Consider the following 18,460-nt stretch of genomic DNA (forward strand, 5'->3'; position numbering starts at 1 on the left):
GAACACAAAATAGATAACAGAAAATAATTTAGTAGGAAGTGAAAAGATTGAAAAGAAGATTTAAATTGCATCATGAGCACAGTTGACGAGTTCAAAAGGGAAAAGGAAGACGCAAAGAAGTTATCGAGACGTGCCGCTTATTCTTTGTGTATTTTGACTTGTACACTAATAAAAACATTTGTATTAAGGAACAAACGGAGATGGTGGACATCCTTTTTTAAGAGCCATTTGATGAATGTGTGGATACTTTTTCCGGTTCTTTTTTCCAACTTGGCCCTGGTGAACGACGTCCGTCTCACAGTGCAGAGGTGCAAGGTTCCATTTCGGTACTTCAGGCATTCTTCAATTTTTACTCAGGCAAAAAAATCCGGACCCTGTGTGGATGCCAAGCCCTCCTTTGAATCTTCGACTCCTTTGAAACAAGAGGTCACACATCCCGACAGCTGAGTTTTTTAACTGAAAATTGGCGATTCGATATGACAGCTGTCTTCGTACGCGCTCAGTGGGCTGCGCCTGTGACTTTGGCCACAAGAGTTTTTGTGTCAATTCCGGTGTTGGGACAATCTCAGAAATGACCATTTTGACTCCGTTTTATAGTCGCTGTTAAAAATGGGCTGCTTGGAAGCGGAAGGAGGTGCGACGTTGGCTTTTAAAGCGGTCACAGAGTCAAAGGACAGTTCGGCTTCCAATGTAGGGTCCTGACTTTTAAGAGTGGTTTTTAAGGAACAATTCAAAAGTAAAATTGCTCAGGAATCGAGCCCACAACACCTGCATCCAAAATCAGAGGCTCAAGCCGCTGAGCCCCAAAGACAGCTGCTGTTGCTAATCAGTCAGGCTTCCAAAGGAGCGTTTAAAGGTTTCACGATTTCTGATAGCTGTCCCAAAATTCAGCTGAAAAATTCTGCCGGATTCAAAAGAGGCTTTGACTGATTTTTAAGAGTGATTGAGTAAAAATTCACATGTAAGAATGTGTGAACTCAAATTGTAAAAAAGTCAGAGTTTTAAAGTGGGCTTTAAAAGACGAGTTCACTTCCGGGAAGTGTGCCCATTCTTAACAGCGGCTGTGATGCAGAGTCAAAACTTCATTTCTAAGATTGCCGCAGCACAGCAATTGATGCCAAAATCCCAACCTCCAATGCGAGCTAGCTAGCTTGACGCTGTCCAAAGATCTTGTTCCCCGAGAGACATATTGCAACGTGTTTGGCCCGTAACACGTTCATGTGGCGGCGACAAGCCATTCGCACGGTTGCCCGATTGAGATATTCTTTGAGGAGTGATCACGCGCCTCTCCAGTTTTTCTCTCTTGGCCGTATTCATATGGAATACTAATTTGATTACTTGTTCCCGAACGTGCCAATCTTCCAGCGATGTCCCGACAGCCCATTCCTGTCCGGTACCCATCGCATTCCCGTCCCATTGCACCAGAACCAATGTCGGGATGTTGGACTGGGACTGGATCTTTTCCACTCGCTTTCTTCGCTCCGACTCGCCAAGAACGAGTTCTGGAAAGGTTTCTCTCCTCAACTTTATTCTCGTTTTGGTCGAACTTTCCTCTTTTGATGCCGCGTCTCGGTCTCGGATTCCATCCATCTGCAAATTCTGTATTTTCATGACTACAAAGTGCACCGAAATAAAAGGCTCAGTTACGGGTGCTATTTCTATATTTAATATATATTCATATCGTATCTTTGGACTCCGGCATGAAAATAGCCACTTCTGGCTTTATGTTCAATCTTTAAACATGCTGATTGAACATTTATCAAAAAAAAAAAAAAAGGCAGCCCATCGCCAGAGAGAAGCGGTTTAATTCCCGACCTTTTTGATTTAAGAGTGCCATTTACCATTTTGAACAGTCATGAGGAATACAAATGGAATGAAATATAGAAAAAAGACCATGCTTGACATTTTTTTTTGGGGGGGGGGGGGGGTGAAACGGTACTTTAGAGTTCATGTTTAACACGGATCATTTTATTCTATCAATGAAAATATAATCTTCCCTAAAGAGCGTTTGCATATTGGAGCATTCCAGGAAGACTACAAGAATAGGTAATTAACGCTTTTCATTTGACGGTGGCGCCGGCATGAACTTTCCATCGGTTGGTGAGCTCCGACATTTCTAACGGGCGCTTTAACAAGCAGTGCAAAAGTGGCTGATGTCAGGCTGCCGGCAAGTCAACTTGTCGTCTTAATATAGTCGCCCTTTACGCCTTTGAGTGCGTGACCTCTTCTTTTATAATATTCTTGCCATGCGGTGGTGGCACGCTGCTCTTTAATTGCCCGCGAGAAGTGATGATTTGACACGTATTCCAGAAATTTGCTCTCCTAATGACGCCTATCTTGGCCATCGGGATGAAAAGGCGGACTTGCCGTCCGGCGGCAGCCACTCCAGCGGCGCGAAAGCCTTAAACGAGCGGTTCCGGACCGAAGGCCTCGGCTCGCAGCGGGGTCGCTTTCGTCGCACACTTGTCTGCCTCGGAGTTGTGCTGTGGCGGGTCAGCTGGGCGGCTGTCGTTAGCTTTCGACTGAACTGTGTCAAACTGAATCAACGCTCCAACGGCAAAGTGAAGTGTTGTTAGGAAGGCGGGAGGACGGTGCGACGTGCCCAGCGCACAGATTAGTCACTATCGATCTTCACTCCTCCACAATTCTCCATCCAGACTGTAAGTGAAACCTCCCCATCCAGCCAATAAGTTTTCATTTTTAATCAAGCTAGGACGCATTGCTGAGATAACACGAATAAACGCCATAAAGCAGCGACTCCTGTCGTGATCTGTCTTGGCTGTGTTTGGTTTAGTATTTTGCTTCTTTTTTTTCCCAAGTATTCTTTGTGTGCGTCGTTAGTTAATTGTGTCCACCTGTGCTTGTCATCAAGGTCTCTGGTGTTAGCCAATCAGTTCCCTCCAACTCTTTGCGTCTTGCCCAGGTGTTCCTCATTGTCTCGTCAATTTGTTTGTATTTAGTTCCGTGTTTCCTTCGGGTCAGCGTCAATGTCAGTTGTCCGCTTGCCTTCGTTCGTGCCATGTCTTGTTGCTTTTGTTTTTCTCCATGTCAATATTTGCGAGTGTTTGTTTTGTTTTTTTACTTTGATTCTTATCGTTTTTGCTTTAGTATTTTTGATTATCCAAGTGCCTTGTTTGCCTTTTGTTTAGTTCTTTTGGAAATTAAACATTTTGTTTTGACCGCAACCTTTATTTTGGGGCATTTTACATGAAAAAAAATCTAACGACACACTAATTTTACAAACTATGAATACTGAACTCACGATGATTTAAATTATTTTTTTTTTTGGACCAATGGATTTACTCACTGTGTAATCTGGGTTTGTTCGCATTTGAACACAAATCTTGATTCAATGGAAGCCTTTACATCTGGGTTGTCAAACTCAAATACACAGTGGTCCAAAAAGTAAAACTTGAACAACATTGAAAAAAATGAACCTTTTAATATGGTCCCAAACAAAATTTGCTTTAACACTGAATGTGGAACAATAGCACTTATGACTATAAAAGATATAACTTAATAGTCCAGATATGCAAAATCAAATTTCCCCCCAAAACATCAATGCCATTCATTTATTAAAAAAATACAATTTGAATCGTAATAAATGATTTAAAAATACCCCAAAAAATTAATCAACCATTCAAGCCCATGTGTTGGAGAAGCAAGAAAAAGTGTTACTATGATCATAAAGAATGTCAAATGGTATAGCCTCGCGGGCCGAATATGATGACACTGCTGGCCAAATTTGACCCGCGGGCCACAGTTTGACACCTATGCATTACATAGTCTGCTGTAAATGGCAACGTCTGGATGCACAAATTTATTGTCCCTTCTTCTCCCTTCCAGTAGAAGAGCATTGGATTGTTCTGCCTGTAACAACCCGCTGCCGGCATACATCGATGAACAAAGATAAATGTCATTAATTGATCATTTTCAAGCCGAGGAAGTGAAATTGAATCATTTCCTGCGGTCATCTCTCATGGCGCACAGCTGTGACACGACACCGAGTTTGGCAATCATCGCAGCCTTCATTCAGCCTTCAGCGGCATCCGGCACACTTTGTCAGCCTCGCCTGTGGGGGGGGGGGGGGGGTGCTTAAATTATGCAGCCTTTAAAACCGCTGCCTTCGGCAAACATGCTACGCACCTGCGGATGCGAGACAACAAGACGAGACGCCAACGGAGAGTCACCATGCAGCTCCTTGTTGACTCACCGACTGGAGGCACTCTATTCCTTTCTATTTATTTAGCTCCTTTTCCATCTGATGCACTGCAACGCAGTTAGCTACTCAAACAGACATGGGTTTGTTACGCGGAACAACTGAGAGGCATGCTTAGAGTAAACCGAAAAAAAAAAAACGGTGTTCACATTGAATGCAGCGCTTTGCTCCAAGAAATGTAGTCCACATTGATAATCGCTTAGCCCACAAATTGTGTCCTCAGGCTGCTTCCCCAGATGTGCCCATTGAATTTCTGCGAGAAATCGAAACCAGAAACATTCTTTTCAATCACGTAGGAGCGAACTAGCATGAGATGGATGTGCTTGCAATTGACGCTTTTTACAAGCAGATTCGGAACCTGGTCCTCGTTCCCCCAGCTGATATGTCACCACCGATTGGGTTGGCTCGCATTTTAACTTGTGCTGAGACAAGAAGAGAAACTCAGTCTCCAATTTGTTGGAGTAGCGCAGTTGTTCTTCCAGTACTCATTTTTCGGGGCGAAAGATGGTCGTGCAAGCGCGAGGGGAAAGGACTTTACCGCATCGACCACCTGACCGAAGCCAGCACGGAATCATGTCTCCCGGAACGAGTTTTCAGTCAACTTGGCGTCCTCATCGCCTCAATCAAGTCGCTTTGCAGAACAAAAAGGTGGGCAGCGCCGGTCCGCCACGGCCGTTATCCTGATTGTTGTATGCATCTCTCTGCTCCAACACACCTGATTCAAACGATCTGGATCGTTATCCGGCTTCAGCAGAGCGTTTTGATGAGCAGATCATTTGAATCAGGTGTGTTGGAACAGGGAAACGTAAAACATCCAGTATACCGGACCTCGAGGACCGGAATTACTCATCCTGGATTTTAGCGTTCTCTAGAAAGGATTTAGATGTCCTTTCCGGAGTTGTTTAATTCCTCGGGAAACGTAGCAAATGTCCACCCCAAACTCGGCCTCTCGTCCACAACGCTGTGGTTCTCCATGTCCGCTCAGGCAAGGCCCTCGAAAGATAAAACACGGGACACTTTGATGCATGTATTGATCGACGGCAAATGATGAATCAATATTGAGTCTCTCAAGATTTAATTGAAAAGTGAAAAAAAAAGTCAAAAAAAGAGCGCTTGATGGGAAAAGTCAAAGTGAAAGTTTTTTCTCCCAAGAAGCCACGTTCCCTTTGATGACAAAAAAAAAAAAAAGGCCGAGCGACTTTGACGTTAGCTACGCGTTTCACAGACTTCATTTCTTCTCACAATGTGTTTGAAGGTTATCATCTTCTGGAGGAAAGGAAAGCAAAGGACGAGCATGTGTGATTTGCCAAAATCAGTTTTCAGCTCAAAGAATATGCAGACATGAAATTGCTTTGTTTCCATTTGCCGATACTGCAAAACATTTCACCTCAGACTACTTGAGATTTTATTGGAACCTTCATCAAAAGATGATCATTAACCTCCATCCAAGTTTGTCTTCTCTGCCGCAGCGGCTGCCTCTGCAAGACCACCCCGCATGGTTGGATCATTAGATTCTAAAAAAAGATGCAATTATTTTCTAAAAAATAAATATGCAACAAAAAACAAAACTGGGACTTTATTCCTGCTGTGTACCCGATTGCAGCTTCGAAGCTGTAGTCTGGGTTTTTGAAAAATCTATTTTTTTTGGTTTTCCAAGCAAAATCATCCGTTTGAGGCGACTTGCGTCTGACATTTTGTGTGGCCCACATTTTTACAATTGTGGAAAGTTCTCAGCACAATCTTTCATTTGAGGTATGAATACATGTGTATTGTGACATGGCTGCGTGTGAACTCTTGCCTTCGCTCCCACTTTGACTTTCTTGCCGTTTTAAAAGCGTTGCACGCAAAACAAATACACAAACATCCCCGGCGTCTTTGGAGCTGGATTAACCGAGACGGAAGAAATCCACGGTGCATGCGAGTGCGCATAATCGAACAAGTGGAGGTAATATTTGAGGGAGGGGGGAGGGGGGAGGGTGATAAAAGGGATGAAGCGTGTCATCTAACAAGCAGTGTCAATTAAACTGACACCGATGATGCTCCACCGCAGCCGCCAAAGCAACAAACAAACCCGGGAAGCTTTTTTTTTTTTTTTTTTTTTGTGAGCTCTGCGACACTCGTAAGGCCGTCAGGGATGTCAACATTAGCGGCAGTACATGAGTCCAATTAGCAGAGGGAACAAGAGAATTCCTGGCCAATATAAAAATAATAATAATGAATAAAAAAAAAAAAAAGGTCAGGCGATTCTCTGTTCAAGTTCCGTCATATGGTTTCGTGTCCTTGTGTGACCGGGAGGCTGTTTAGTCGCTTGTAGTCGAGAGTGGAGGACAACGTGAAAAATAATGATCCTTAATGGTGCTCGTTATGTCCTGGATAGGACAGATGGGTGGATGGATTATCCGGACCTGAACCCTTTCAGAATGCGTGTTGGTCAAATGAAAAAAAAATCATCTGAAATTTCCCATCTGATCTGTAGATGGCAGTGATGGCATAGGAAATGAATTTTCACCAAGAGATGTTGTGATGCTTATGTTTTGGCCATCACCTTTTGTGCTGCTTGTTTCCATATTTGTGTGAAATGTCAAAATGTGGAGAAGATGATGATTCCGCCCCCGCGAGCACGAAGCAACGACAGGCAGCAGCGCAGAAATTCGCTTGCATTGTGCAAAAATCCCAGGCTGGATTTTTTGTCTGAGGCATTATGATTCCAGAATGTTTGTTTACTTGGCTTGTGTTTGGCTTCTCAACACTGGTGGGCTTTATTTCACAAACACACACACACACACATTATTGTGTGGCACCATGAATCCTTGTTGGAGCTCTCAAATCTTTTTTTTTTCTTTTCAATCGTCATTGTGATGGATAATGATGCGAGGTGGTCAGGTTTTTTTGCTCCCTTCCCACTCCATATTTTTCATTCACAATATATAAATACATTTTTGTTTTTATTTTGGACTGCACACGCTTTGAGGTGGATTACATTTGTCGATATATTTACACCCGTTTATACGAATGCTCACCTGACAATTGATGACCTGCACAATCTGAAGAGGTACTATAACAGAATTTCCGCTTTTACAAATATAACGATGTTCACGTTTGCTTGTTTAAAATATTGTGGCACCAACGAGCTCGCACTGAGACAAGCTCAATCATATTTTTTAATCCATAGTTCAAAAACTTGGCATTGTGTTTTTGAAGGTCACCAGGAAAGTAAAACAAAAGAAAATGCCCACCAAAAATAAACGGTCTAGTCTAGTTCAACGGGGAGTACATTAGTACCCAACAGCACACAACTGCTGATTACACTTGAACTTTTTAACTTGACTTTTCCGATTACAAAGGATGATTCAATACGATTTTCGTTATATGGTGTGAAGCCGTTCAAGGATGCTTTGATTCTGGATTCAATATGGTCCTGCTTAGTTCAAGACTGACTTATTTTGGTTATCATTTTACATCCATTTGAGTCAAAATGCTTTACTTCAAAGATAAATCTCTCCAATGCAAGACGGCTCGATACGTATCTCGATATATTTCAAAGCGGAACGATGCGATTCGGTTTGATGAATAGCCTCCCCAATTTATACATTCTCAAAAATGATATTCTGGTTCAAACCGGTTTTGCTGTGGGGTGTTTCAATCCCACTTGATACCTTTCTTGTTTATTTTGCTCACCTGATAAGCCAAATAAAGAAGAACTTTTAATGAGCTCATTAATAGAGCAGCTATCACTGGAGGTGAACTCACTTCTTTTTTTTCACCCCCCTGGAGCTCAGTGGGGTGACCACTTTTGGGAGCTCCTCCACACCAGTGAGTGTGTCAATCAGGATTAGAGACCAGCCCCCCACACCAAGGCTACTTCTCCCCACCCCTCCTCCTGCTCCTTTGCAGCCTGCCCTCGGCTCGGCTCGGCTCGGCTCGGCTCCACGCTCCACGTTCGGCGGGAGGCGCGCGTATAAAAGCGGCGCGCGGCGGCTCGCGGAGCGCACAAGAGTTTGGTGCAGTGGGCTTTGAGGCGGCATGAGCGAGCGAAGCGTCGCCCCGTCGACGTCACCAAGTTCGGACGCGAGTTTTTGCGGCGTGCCGACACTCTCGCCAAGGTGCGCATGAGCAGCGAGGGCGGCAGGTGAGACTTTGCGAAGGAAACGACTTTTCTCCAGCATGGAGCTGAGGAGCGCGTGTCGGGTGCTCCTCTTCCCGGTCCAAGTGCTCTTCTACGTGCTGCGCTCGGCGGTGTGCTGGCTGGTGCCGAGCAGACGCAAGCAGCTGGCCGACGAGGTGGTGTTGATCACGGGAGGGGGACGCGGCATCGGACGCCACCTGGCCAAGGAGTTTGCCAAGCAGGGCGCCAGGAAGGTAAAGCACACACACGCACACACACAAAAAAGATCCTCTTGTTCCACTTGTTGTTGTGTCTGCGGATTGGAGTGCGTGCAATTTGGAGTATTACACAAGAGCTGGGGTCACGCCGAGGTTTTATGGCCGACTGCTGCTGTGATTAAACAGCAGCGGAGTTGACACGTGACGCGTGTTGTGGGAAGGGCCGATTTGGGATTGACATTTCGAGGAGGCGCACTCTTGAAAAAGCATTTGAAGGAGTCATCCAGAGGACACGTCATTTGGTCAAACGCTCCAATGCAACGACTGATTGCCAAATAGTACCCGATACTTGACTTTTGATTGACAGCGATCGTCTCTTTTGGTTCCTCCCGTTGCAAAACTTCATATGAGAAACTGCTCTCATGCAAACAATCTTAAACATATTAAATGAATGCTTCTCCGACACTGCTGAATCGCAGCTGAGTATCGTTTGAAAAGAAAATATTCCATTTTGATTTTCAACCAAAACAAGCACAGTCCACTTTGTGTTTGCTCTATTGTCAATTATCAATCCTTCATTTATCAAGTATAAGGATGCTGAGCAGCCACAACATCTCGCAGACTGGGATTAAAGTTTGCCCATATTGGCCATCATTACATATTTGCGCAAGTGTTCATAATTTACCGCATTTCTAAGTCAGCTCTTGGGCCTGAAACTGTGGGGAAATCCTGCTTTGGACGGTGCACGCGTACCTAATTAAGTGTCCTCTTGCGGTATCGAGAGTTGGACGGAAGATTTCATTCATTTTCTGCATATCCCAGCAGACTTTGAACAGCCTCCACCTTTCTTGAAAATTTGTGATTTTGAAAATGCTATGATTCCAATTTCTAGCCGATTCACAACTAATGTAGTTTCTCGTCATAACGCTTTCAAAATCAAAGATGGTTTCCTCCACATTCTCTAAAGGGCAAAGGTCAGATTGGCGTGTATGCAGTATCGCATTAGAATTAGAATTAGAATTAGAAATCCCTTTAAGATAAGATAAGATTCCCTTTATTAGTCCCACAATGGGGAAATTCGAGATTCGAACCCAGGCCTCCTGGGGAGACTGGGTCCTGAACGCGGCGCCTTAGACCACTCGGCCATCCTGGCAGCCATTTATTGTCATTGTACTCAAGTGTGCAACGAGATTAAAGATCTTCAAGCACAAACTTCATTCAAGATCAGTTTACAAATGATTGTGCTTGTTGCTCAGTGCAGGGGCGGCGCTATTTTAATGGCTTGAAGGGTCATGGGCCATCCCAAAATCCTAAAACAAGAAAAAAAGTGAAAAGTGGCTTTTGCATTCGTTCATTTTTCTGTAAAAATTTTGGACACTCTACCTTTGTTGTCAATTAACCAAAGTGTCCAAAAAGAGAGATGAAAACAAGATAAGAAAGCCAAAGAATTTTTCTCCAAAAGTCTTTCTCCGAGTGCAGCTGCACAACAAAAGATGTGGCCGTGCTTTTTCAGCGCCACATTGTTGGGCGGCCACCAAGGTGTGAAGGCATTGAAAACAACACCTGTGCTAATGTGCGCGACAAACTACCTCCTGCCTGCATAGACGCCAAGAGGAAACAGCGGGGCCATTTTGAATGAGGCTAACCTCTGATGTGAACCGGCGCCGCCCCCCCAACCGGCCCTCCTTTGTGAGTGTCAGGCCAGAATTTCCTTTTTCCTCTGCGCCGACTTCCACGCTGCATGAAAGGCAAACTGCAGAGTTGATGAATGAATCCTTGGAGATTGGACTCATGGAGGAGAACTGGTGCAGAACGTTGCTCCAAAACAATCATCCAAAGAATTCTTAGAGACGGTTTCCAAAAAAAAAAAAACTCTCAGCAGAGGTGTCAAAAGTAGTCATACTGTGCGCTTAAGTGGAATTACTGACACGTGTATAAAAAGAGGCTTGCAAAAGCATGAAAACGGATTCAAGTCCAGTCGTTAAAAGAATTTGGAAATGTCTCTCAATACATTATCCATGTGCAAAGATAATTGCTGAAAACGTGCGAAGTATGAGAACGAAGTAAAGTGGTACTTCTTTAAGGAGCTGTTGAGTTAAGTGTTTTTTTTCAACATTTCAGTTTTTTTTCTTTTTTTTCTGCCAAGGGCAAGGTTAAAATGACACAGTGCCCAGAATCCAAAAACTTGATCGCCTTTATTCGCATCGACGGTCAAAGTGTGACGTGCAGTTAGCTAGCTAGCTAGCCTGCTAGCTACTGTAAGGCTACATCACAAAAAAAAGTTTTTTTTTGACTCAATCCCACTCTAGAAAATGTCTAATGTTGTTGTTTAAGTGCTAGCTAGCTCTGGCTCAACTTTTATGCGAGCAAAACATGGCTTTGCTGGCGTTGTGAACTGAATGACAAAGAAAATGCTCGTTTCAACAAGAAAAATAAAATATTTTTTGTGTTCTTTCAAATTAGAGAGAGATTTTTTAAATGGCAAAAGCTTTTAGGCTGACACAAGACAAGTATTTGCCACATATCACTCTTTCATTGGACAGCTTCAAATATTTCTCTGAGATGGGACAATCTTGTTTTGCTTAATTTATTACATCGTCATCATGAATGTCCCCTCGTTGTTATTTCTCCTTCTTGCTGTTTTTGTTCATCTTTTAGGAGCCCAAGATCTCAATCCATCAAGATCTCAACTGGATCTCTTTCTCCTTAACTTGTCTATGCCTAAGAAGCCATTTTTGACAACGTGAGCCGTAGAAAATACATTTCGGTTTTCAAATTTATGGATTCAAAGTCCAAATGAAGTACGGATACCTCCTTAGTTCAGTAACAAAGTAATTCCACTTCATTGCCTAAAAATGTGCAATTCAACATGGTCGAAAGCCGCAGTGCTGACAACAGGTTTGTGTGTGTGTGCGTGTGTGTGTTTTGTCCCGGAGGCGGGAAGCACACCACTCCCAGCTGGGTATTGCCCCGCAAGTGACCTTGCTGTCTCTGCAGTAATTAGACAGCAGCAGGCGACTGCCTCCTGAACTCCCGCTGCCCCCTCAGTGTGTGCCGCCTCTCGCTCCTCTGTCGCTTTTTACTGTGGCGGGTGTGAAATTGAAGGTGGTGGTGGTGGCGGTCGGGCGGCTTGGTCGGACATCGGTGTGTAACGTGACTGTCGTCGAGTTGCGGCAAAGCGAACGGCGCTCTCCGTCGTTTCAAGCGGTGCCACTTTGGCTTGGTGCCGCTTCCGCTGACCTCAACAATTGGTTGTTGGCCGTCATTTTGAAGAGCGCAAAATGTTAGCGAGTGGCCATAATACGCGGCGGCTGTTTAATTTGAAACGGCTCTTTAACACTACTCTATAAAAGTTTGGAATATAAATTTTTTAGATGACGATTCAGCACACCAAGTAGGACGTGGTCAACTGCAGGTCTTGCATTCATATGTGCTGTTTTGACCGAAACAACTCACTTCATTTGGTTTTTCCTCCAAGGGAGAAAGATCCAATATTTATGTCCCATTTGGATTGTCCAATTCCAATTCCTGGAATATGCAAATGAGCAAACTGCAAGCGCGGCGTCCGCAAGGATTTGGATGGTGTGGCAAATGTGGCTTGGATCTTGGTGTCTGCTTTTATTTTGGTGGGACAAAATTTCCACAGACCAGAAGAGACTAAGTCAATAAGTCAATTTTCCTCGACTGATTGAGAAGTGGGTGTTAATCATGAGAACGGCTTTCTTTCTGTTTCCTTTCAATTTTGCTAATCCTTGTTTGCTTTGAGCTTACTGAGCGTCGTGACGGCTGATAAACCTGAATGAGTCAAATGTTTTTTTTTAACAGGTGAGCACGGTTAGAGGGCTGACATTTAATGAGATTTTTTTTTGGGGGGGTGAGGTGTGGGGGTTCTTTGTCAGCATTGTTTGCAAGAATCCGATCCCATTAAAAGCTCTCACTTATTCATCAGGGCCTGCCTGCTTTGAGCTTATCTCTCATGACCTGGCAAAAAAAAAAGAACCAATCAACTCTAATAGGTGAGCAGAGGCTCTAAGATGGTGGTGTCAGATTTCCTTGTTTGCTGAACCTCTGACTGTGGCCTCATTGCCAAACAGCAACAGTAATGGCCGTCCATGCAAAGGCCCTCGCTGCACTGCCTCTAAACTGGACACGTTGGAAGAACTTCTTGCACAGCATCCCGTTCACGAAGGCAAACGTCTTTGATGCCTTTTGAAAAGCATCCTTGGGTCTGGCCGACGGGTTAGCGCGATGACCTCACAGTGCAGAGGTCGCGGGCCTTCCTGTGTGGAGTTTGCATGTTCTCCCCCGTGCCTGCGTGGGTTTTCTTCGGGTACTCCGGTTTCCTCCCACATTCCAAAAACATGTTTGGCAGGTTGATTGGACACTCGAAATTGCCCCTAGGTATGAGTGTGAGCGTGGTTGGTTGTTCGTCGATGTGTGCCCTTTGATTGTCTGGCAACCCATTCAGGGTGTCCCCGCCTACTGCCCGAAGATAGCTGGGATAGGCTCCAGCACCACCAAAAAATGTTGTCACAGAAATATGTGGCGCCGGCAGCGTTGTTGATCCCGTCTCACCCTGTTTGCCTTGGAAGAGAGAGAAAAAATTCAAACAAAACTCAAATGTTCATCGCTAATTTCAAACTCCAGATCGATGGGCCAGCATGGCCTGAGCCACTGGTGCTGCCCCCCACCCCGCACTTTCCCCCCTCCGATATTAGCCCGAGTCGCTGTGGGCAAGCGGCCAAAGCGCACACTTGCGCCCTCAGCACTTTGCGCACGTTTTCAGACTTGCTGAGCAGAAATGACAGGGCTCATCTGCTCAAAAGGCCGTGTAATCTCTTTGAGAATTTGTGTTGGGAGAGATGAGGAGGGCTCACCCCCTGATTTCATTACCTTTCCCTGACCCCGGAGACTGACAGATCTAATTGCCCAATAACTAGTACACCCACCCCGCCCCACTCCCCCTCGCCCCCCCCCCCACCATGTCCCACCCAACCCCGTGTTCCCTGCCCAGATGACTGGCTCTTCATTTGGTCTCGGGTGGTCGAAGAGACAGTTCATTCACACACCGCACACACACGCCTTTAATCAGGCTCAAAACTATTTGTCCGAGTGAAAATGGCCTCTCTGTTCTCTCAATGAAAAGAGCGTTGCTTATCTGCGGCGTTCGACGTGGTCTCACTGCCAGAAATATTGTGCAAGGCGCTCACATTATTTGGTTGGCCACGGATGACGACTGAATTACATGTTTGCTTTGTCTTTCACACCAAAGACGGACGTAAAAGGCTTTTGTGGGTTTTTTTTGGCCTTGTCTTCAAATTCATACTTATGCAAGCATATTTGTATCGGTGTCTATTTTTGGTCTGCTATTCCAGAGTCTACACGTAAAACACCGCTTCGCAAGAGAGCACATTGTGAGCACGTTTCCTTTTCCGGAAATGACTTCACATTATCGTGTCAAGATGTAACAATTTTTCCCCGGATTATAAGGCGCACTTGTATATAAGCCGCAGTTTTCCATGTTTTCTAAAATGAGTTGTTTACTGCGTGTACAGAACGATTTCGTACTGTGAATTCCCATCAAGGTACAACAACAGATTGTTAAAACAGTGCCGTTTAACACGGCAACAACTTTGCTAATTACAACAGAACAGAACCAAGGGAGAAAAAAAAATCGACATTTATTTAGCGTATTTTCTGAACGATACAACGCCCCCTACTGCTGAAATAAAAATCCACCGAAAAGCCGCACTGTTGTATTAGCTGCATGGTTCAAAATCGAGGAAAAACGTAGCAGCTTATAGTCCGGAAAATACGGTACTTGTGTCTGGTGATGTGTTCATATACAAGCCTGACAACGGCGACTTGATGACGGAGCGCCGTCTCTGAAACACAAATCAGGCTTTCGTTGTCTCTTTTGGTGATCTTTGTCTCGATCGGCTTTTGGTGGCAGGTGATCCTGTGGGGCCGCACGGAGAAGTGCCTCAAAGAGACGGCCGCAGAGATCTCTCTGTCGGGAACGGAGTGCCACTACTTCCTTTGCGACGTGGCCAATCGGGAGGAGGTTTACAAGCAAGCCAAGGTTGTTCGAGAAAAGGTACTCCATATTGATAAAACTCAGCGAATTGTTTCCCTGTGATTCCATCTCGGAGCGTGCTTGTTGGCTCGGAGTTGCTTCTTCTCTCCCATCTGGCGTATGGATTGACCTCAGCTAAAATGTCAAAATAAGAGCGGAGAATGTTGATGACAGCTCTGGTGCAGCAAAATGCATTATCTCATAGAAGCAGACGTGCAGTGCACTTGCCAATGTTTTGCCTTTTTCCCTCTCTTCGTGTTCCGTTATTAGGTTGGAGATGTGACGATCTTAGTGAACAACGCAGCTGTGGTCCACGGCAAAAGTCTGATGGACAGCGACGACGATGCCCTACTCAAATCACAGCACATCAACACCATGGGACAGTTTTGGGTAAGCGGGGTTATCAGCGAGTCATTCGGTTGCTGTCGTTTGTCTCCTTTCCAGTGATAACCCCCCCCAAAAAAACAGACTCCATACACCGGTGCGGATTTGTTGTGTTTTTGTGCGGATGTTGCTGGTGAAAAAGAACAGCAAAACAAAATGGCCACGTTTCAGGCACTGGGCAACCCGCTCTAAGAAGTGAGTTGCAGCCGGCCAGCGGGGCCAGCATGTTGCTGGAGCAAAACAAGGATCTAGTGAGAGCTGGTCACCAGCTGCTACTGTACCTGTAGTATGAGAAAAACGGCATATTAAGTCACGCTAACAGCTAAGACTAGTCTGAGCGGTAGTTGTTATACGAGCAGTAGGCATGAGTAGTAGTAAATTTTGTAGTGATGGTCAAAATAATATCAAGCGTAGCATTAGCTCCATCAATAGTTACCTGAATCGCAGCATTAGCATTAGCAACATAGCTTGTGTTAGAGTTTACCGACATTGGATGACGTACTCTGAACAGGACGCCATTTATGGCTTGACTTGGAACGACTTTCATTGGTATGCTTAACGCAGGAATGAGGTGCGTAAACTTAAAACTCAATGAACACGTTCCATCTGTTTGTCGGAATGATTTTTTCTTGCAAATGTCATAAAGCTAGCAATATTGTTAGACGTTATCCATCCCAAGATGGGAAGGATATAAAAGGCTCAACATGGGACTTTCTGAATTCCCCTTGAAGAACTTTCAAACTTGTCAAGCTTGACAAGTGCAGAGGTGCCGGTTAAGCGGAATGTTTCTGAAGGCTTCATTTCCTGAAAGATTCAGACGGGGCCAGTGGAAGTCATGGCATCATTATTCTAAGTGGAGATCATAAGACTGAAATATGCAGACGGAAATTCAATTATCCTTTAAATGGAAATGGAAAAATAATCTGCGGCTCGACTCGGGGCTATATTTCATTCCCTTCTTTGTTTCATGACATCTCTTTGCTTCTCTCCGTTCTTCTGTCAGACCACAAAGGCGTTTCTGCCTCGGATGCTGGAGCTTCAGCACGGTCACGTGGTGTGCATCAACTCCATCCTGTCCCAGTCGCCGATCCCTGGGGCCATCGACTACTGCACCTCCAAGGCCTCTTCTCTGGCCTTCATGGAGAGCTTGACGCTGGGCCTGCTGGACTGTCCCGGCGTTGGCTGCACCACAGTTCTTCCCTTCCATACCAACACCGAAATGTTCCAGGGCATGAGAGTCAGGTGCAAAACGCTTTCCTGTTTAGTTTTTGACTTTGAATATGCAGAAGCTCCTCAATCTTGTTTGTCGATAGACTAGAACACAGTTTTCCAAAATAGTCATTGTGTATCGACTAAAGCATCTTTCTACGATAGATATAACTGTGCGTCGTTGATCCAAAGGTGACATATATATAGACTAAACAGAAGGGGTCCAAGTATTGACCCTGGAGGGACCCCACATGTCATGGCCATTCAAGTTGATTCAAAACTCCTCAAGGTCACAAAGTAACTCTTTTCCTCCTAGTTAGTTTTAAACCATTTTAGGACTTTTCCATTTTCCATCCACCCAAGAAAGGATATTGTCAAAGCCGGGGTTGGCCAGTTCAGCTCATTTGCAAGCTCTGCAGAAACTGGATAACGATCCTAATCATTTTAATCAGTTGCGTCGGAGCACTGAAACGTATACAGTAAAACATCCAAGAAACCAGGCGTCGAAGACCAGAGTTGCCCACCTCTGGTCTAAGAGGAGATTACCAGACTTTGAAATAGAAAAAATACCATCTAGCCCTCATCGTCAGAGTTCGGTTCGTCTTCATGTAACCCGAACCTCGTTGTGGTTTCTCTCCTAGATTCCCTCAGTTGTTTCCACCTCTTCGGCCGGAAGTGGTCGCCCAGAAGACTGTGGATGCGGTTCGTGCAGATGTGGCTTTTCTCTACCTGCCTTGGACCATGCACGCGCTCGTCGTTCTCAAAAGGTGAGCTCGGGTCCGAATGGGGTTTCTTGAAACCTTTCTTCAACTTGCTAACATTCTACCCGTGTCCTTTCTCAACTTTCCAGCTTCATGCCACAAGTTGCACTTGAAGAAATTCACAAGTTTACGGGGAGTTACACCTGCATGAACACATTCAAAGGACGGACATGAGGCCCCGACGCGGGTTCAAGGCGACCGCGCTACCTCTGAGTTGAAATAGGAAACTATGGACCTAATGGTACTTGGAGGTGGAGACGACGCCGTGGCAGCGGGACTTTTGCATCTGCATGGTGGAATATGGGATTAAGGACTTTGGCTTCACCCAGCTCGAGCGTCAGGGAAAGTGTGTTTCTGCACGTCTGTTTGTATATACTGGACAGAGATGCCTTCTTAGAAGCCGTCTGTACCTGTGCCTCCTGTTTTAGTCACATTTTTTTTTTAGACTTTGTTTTTATTTGCATAAAATGAAGATAATAAAATGCAGTTCTCCAGATGATGACCTTTTTGTGTGCACTTCAAGAATTTACCATCTGGGTTTTCACGCCTGTAGCAATTTTTCGATTTATGTCAGGCGTGTGTTCAGTGAGGGTGACGCAGGATATTGTCAAAGACATAAAACAAGGAGCCGGTGGACGTTATCTACTGTCCAACCTGGGTTGAATTCTCCTGGAACGTAATGAGCATGTCGATCAGGACCTTGTCATTGCGATGATCTAAGATGCGTTCGCTCAGGCGCGGTGTGGTCTTCTGCTTCCACGTCTCAGCTGCGGCTCACGCAGCACATAAAATGTCCATGAATGCTCTTTTATCGGGGAACGAGAAGTCAATCGATGGCGCACTACCTGCGAGTCAGCAAAAGCGCAAAGCTTTTATTTGTTTCGTGGCTTGACGCTGACATTCATATCATGATCGAGTACGGCCGATTTAACGCAGATTCATCAGGTAACGTGCCCGATTTATTTATTTTTTTCCATTTCACTGGATTGTGAGGTTGGTAAACGTAGCACTGGATCTCATTAGACTTAGAAAGTTGGGTTTCTGATCATGTCAGCATGTAATTTTGCCGGTCGACCGCAACCCCCGTCCCGTATTGATATCTTGCACAACAGGATAGCGAGAAGGGAAAAAGAAAGTCGGCTTAGAAGGCCAGTGTGAAAAGGGCTTGAGAAAAGGTGGGGAAATGAAAAACTGAATAAATGCATTGGATTTCAACAATTCTGTTTTGTGAAAATTCAAAAACTACTTTTGCTGGGCTGGATTAGAGAACCGAGAGGGCCACATGTGGCCCACGGACGACAGTTTGCCCACCTCGCATTATGAGTGTGTATAATCTAGGCCTGCCTTGTTCGACTCAACAATCCCAGCTCCACATTGCGATCGGTAGGTGACCCCCCCCCACACTGGTTTGAGGAAGGTGGAGCTTGGCGGGCCTCCTCTGCGGGGCCTGTTTCTCATTGTCAGGCTGAGCTGTTGCGAAAGCGGAGC

The 18,460-nt window shown here is 45.1% G+C and overlaps 1 protein-coding gene across 1 annotated transcript; it reads left to right on the forward strand.

Moving 5' to 3' along the window:
• The first annotated feature begins 8,106 nt into the window (after positions 1-8,106).
• dhrs3b (dehydrogenase/reductase (SDR family) member 3b) lies at positions 8,107-17,466 on the forward strand. The gene is made up of 6 exons (XM_088309838.1): positions 8,107-8,578; positions 14,496-14,639; positions 14,889-15,008; positions 16,006-16,244; positions 16,853-16,978; positions 17,062-17,466. The coding sequence occupies exons 1-6, from the start codon at positions 8,384-8,386 to the stop codon at positions 17,144-17,146; spliced, it is 909 nt and encodes a 302-aa protein (XP_088165964.1). The 5' UTR covers positions 8,107-8,383; the 3' UTR covers positions 17,147-17,466.
• Positions 17,467-18,460: the final 994 nt, after the last annotated feature.

Source organism: Idiotropiscis lumnitzeri, chromosome 11 (genome assembly GCF_059441095.1).
Source record: "Idiotropiscis lumnitzeri isolate Australia: NSW breed Sydney's pygmy pipehorse chromosome 11, RoL_Ilum_1.0, whole genome shotgun sequence".
NCBI lineage: Eukaryota > Metazoa > Chordata > Actinopteri > Syngnathiformes > Syngnathidae > Idiotropiscis > Idiotropiscis lumnitzeri.

Excerpts from the sequence above, each read along its gene's own strand:
- dhrs3b (XM_088309838.1), top strand. The coding sequence starts at position 8,384 with ATGGAGCTGAGGAGCGCGTGTCGGGTGCTCCTCTTCCCGGTCCAAGTG. Across the intron at positions 15,009-16,005 it reads ACACCATGGGACAGTTTTGG|ACCACAAAGGCGTTTCTGCC; the intron begins GTAAGCGGGGTT and ends TTCTTCTGTCAG. Across the intron at positions 16,979-17,061 it reads GCGCTCGTCGTTCTCAAAAG|CTTCATGCCACAAGTTGCAC; the intron begins GTGAGCTCGGGT and ends TCAACTTTCCAG.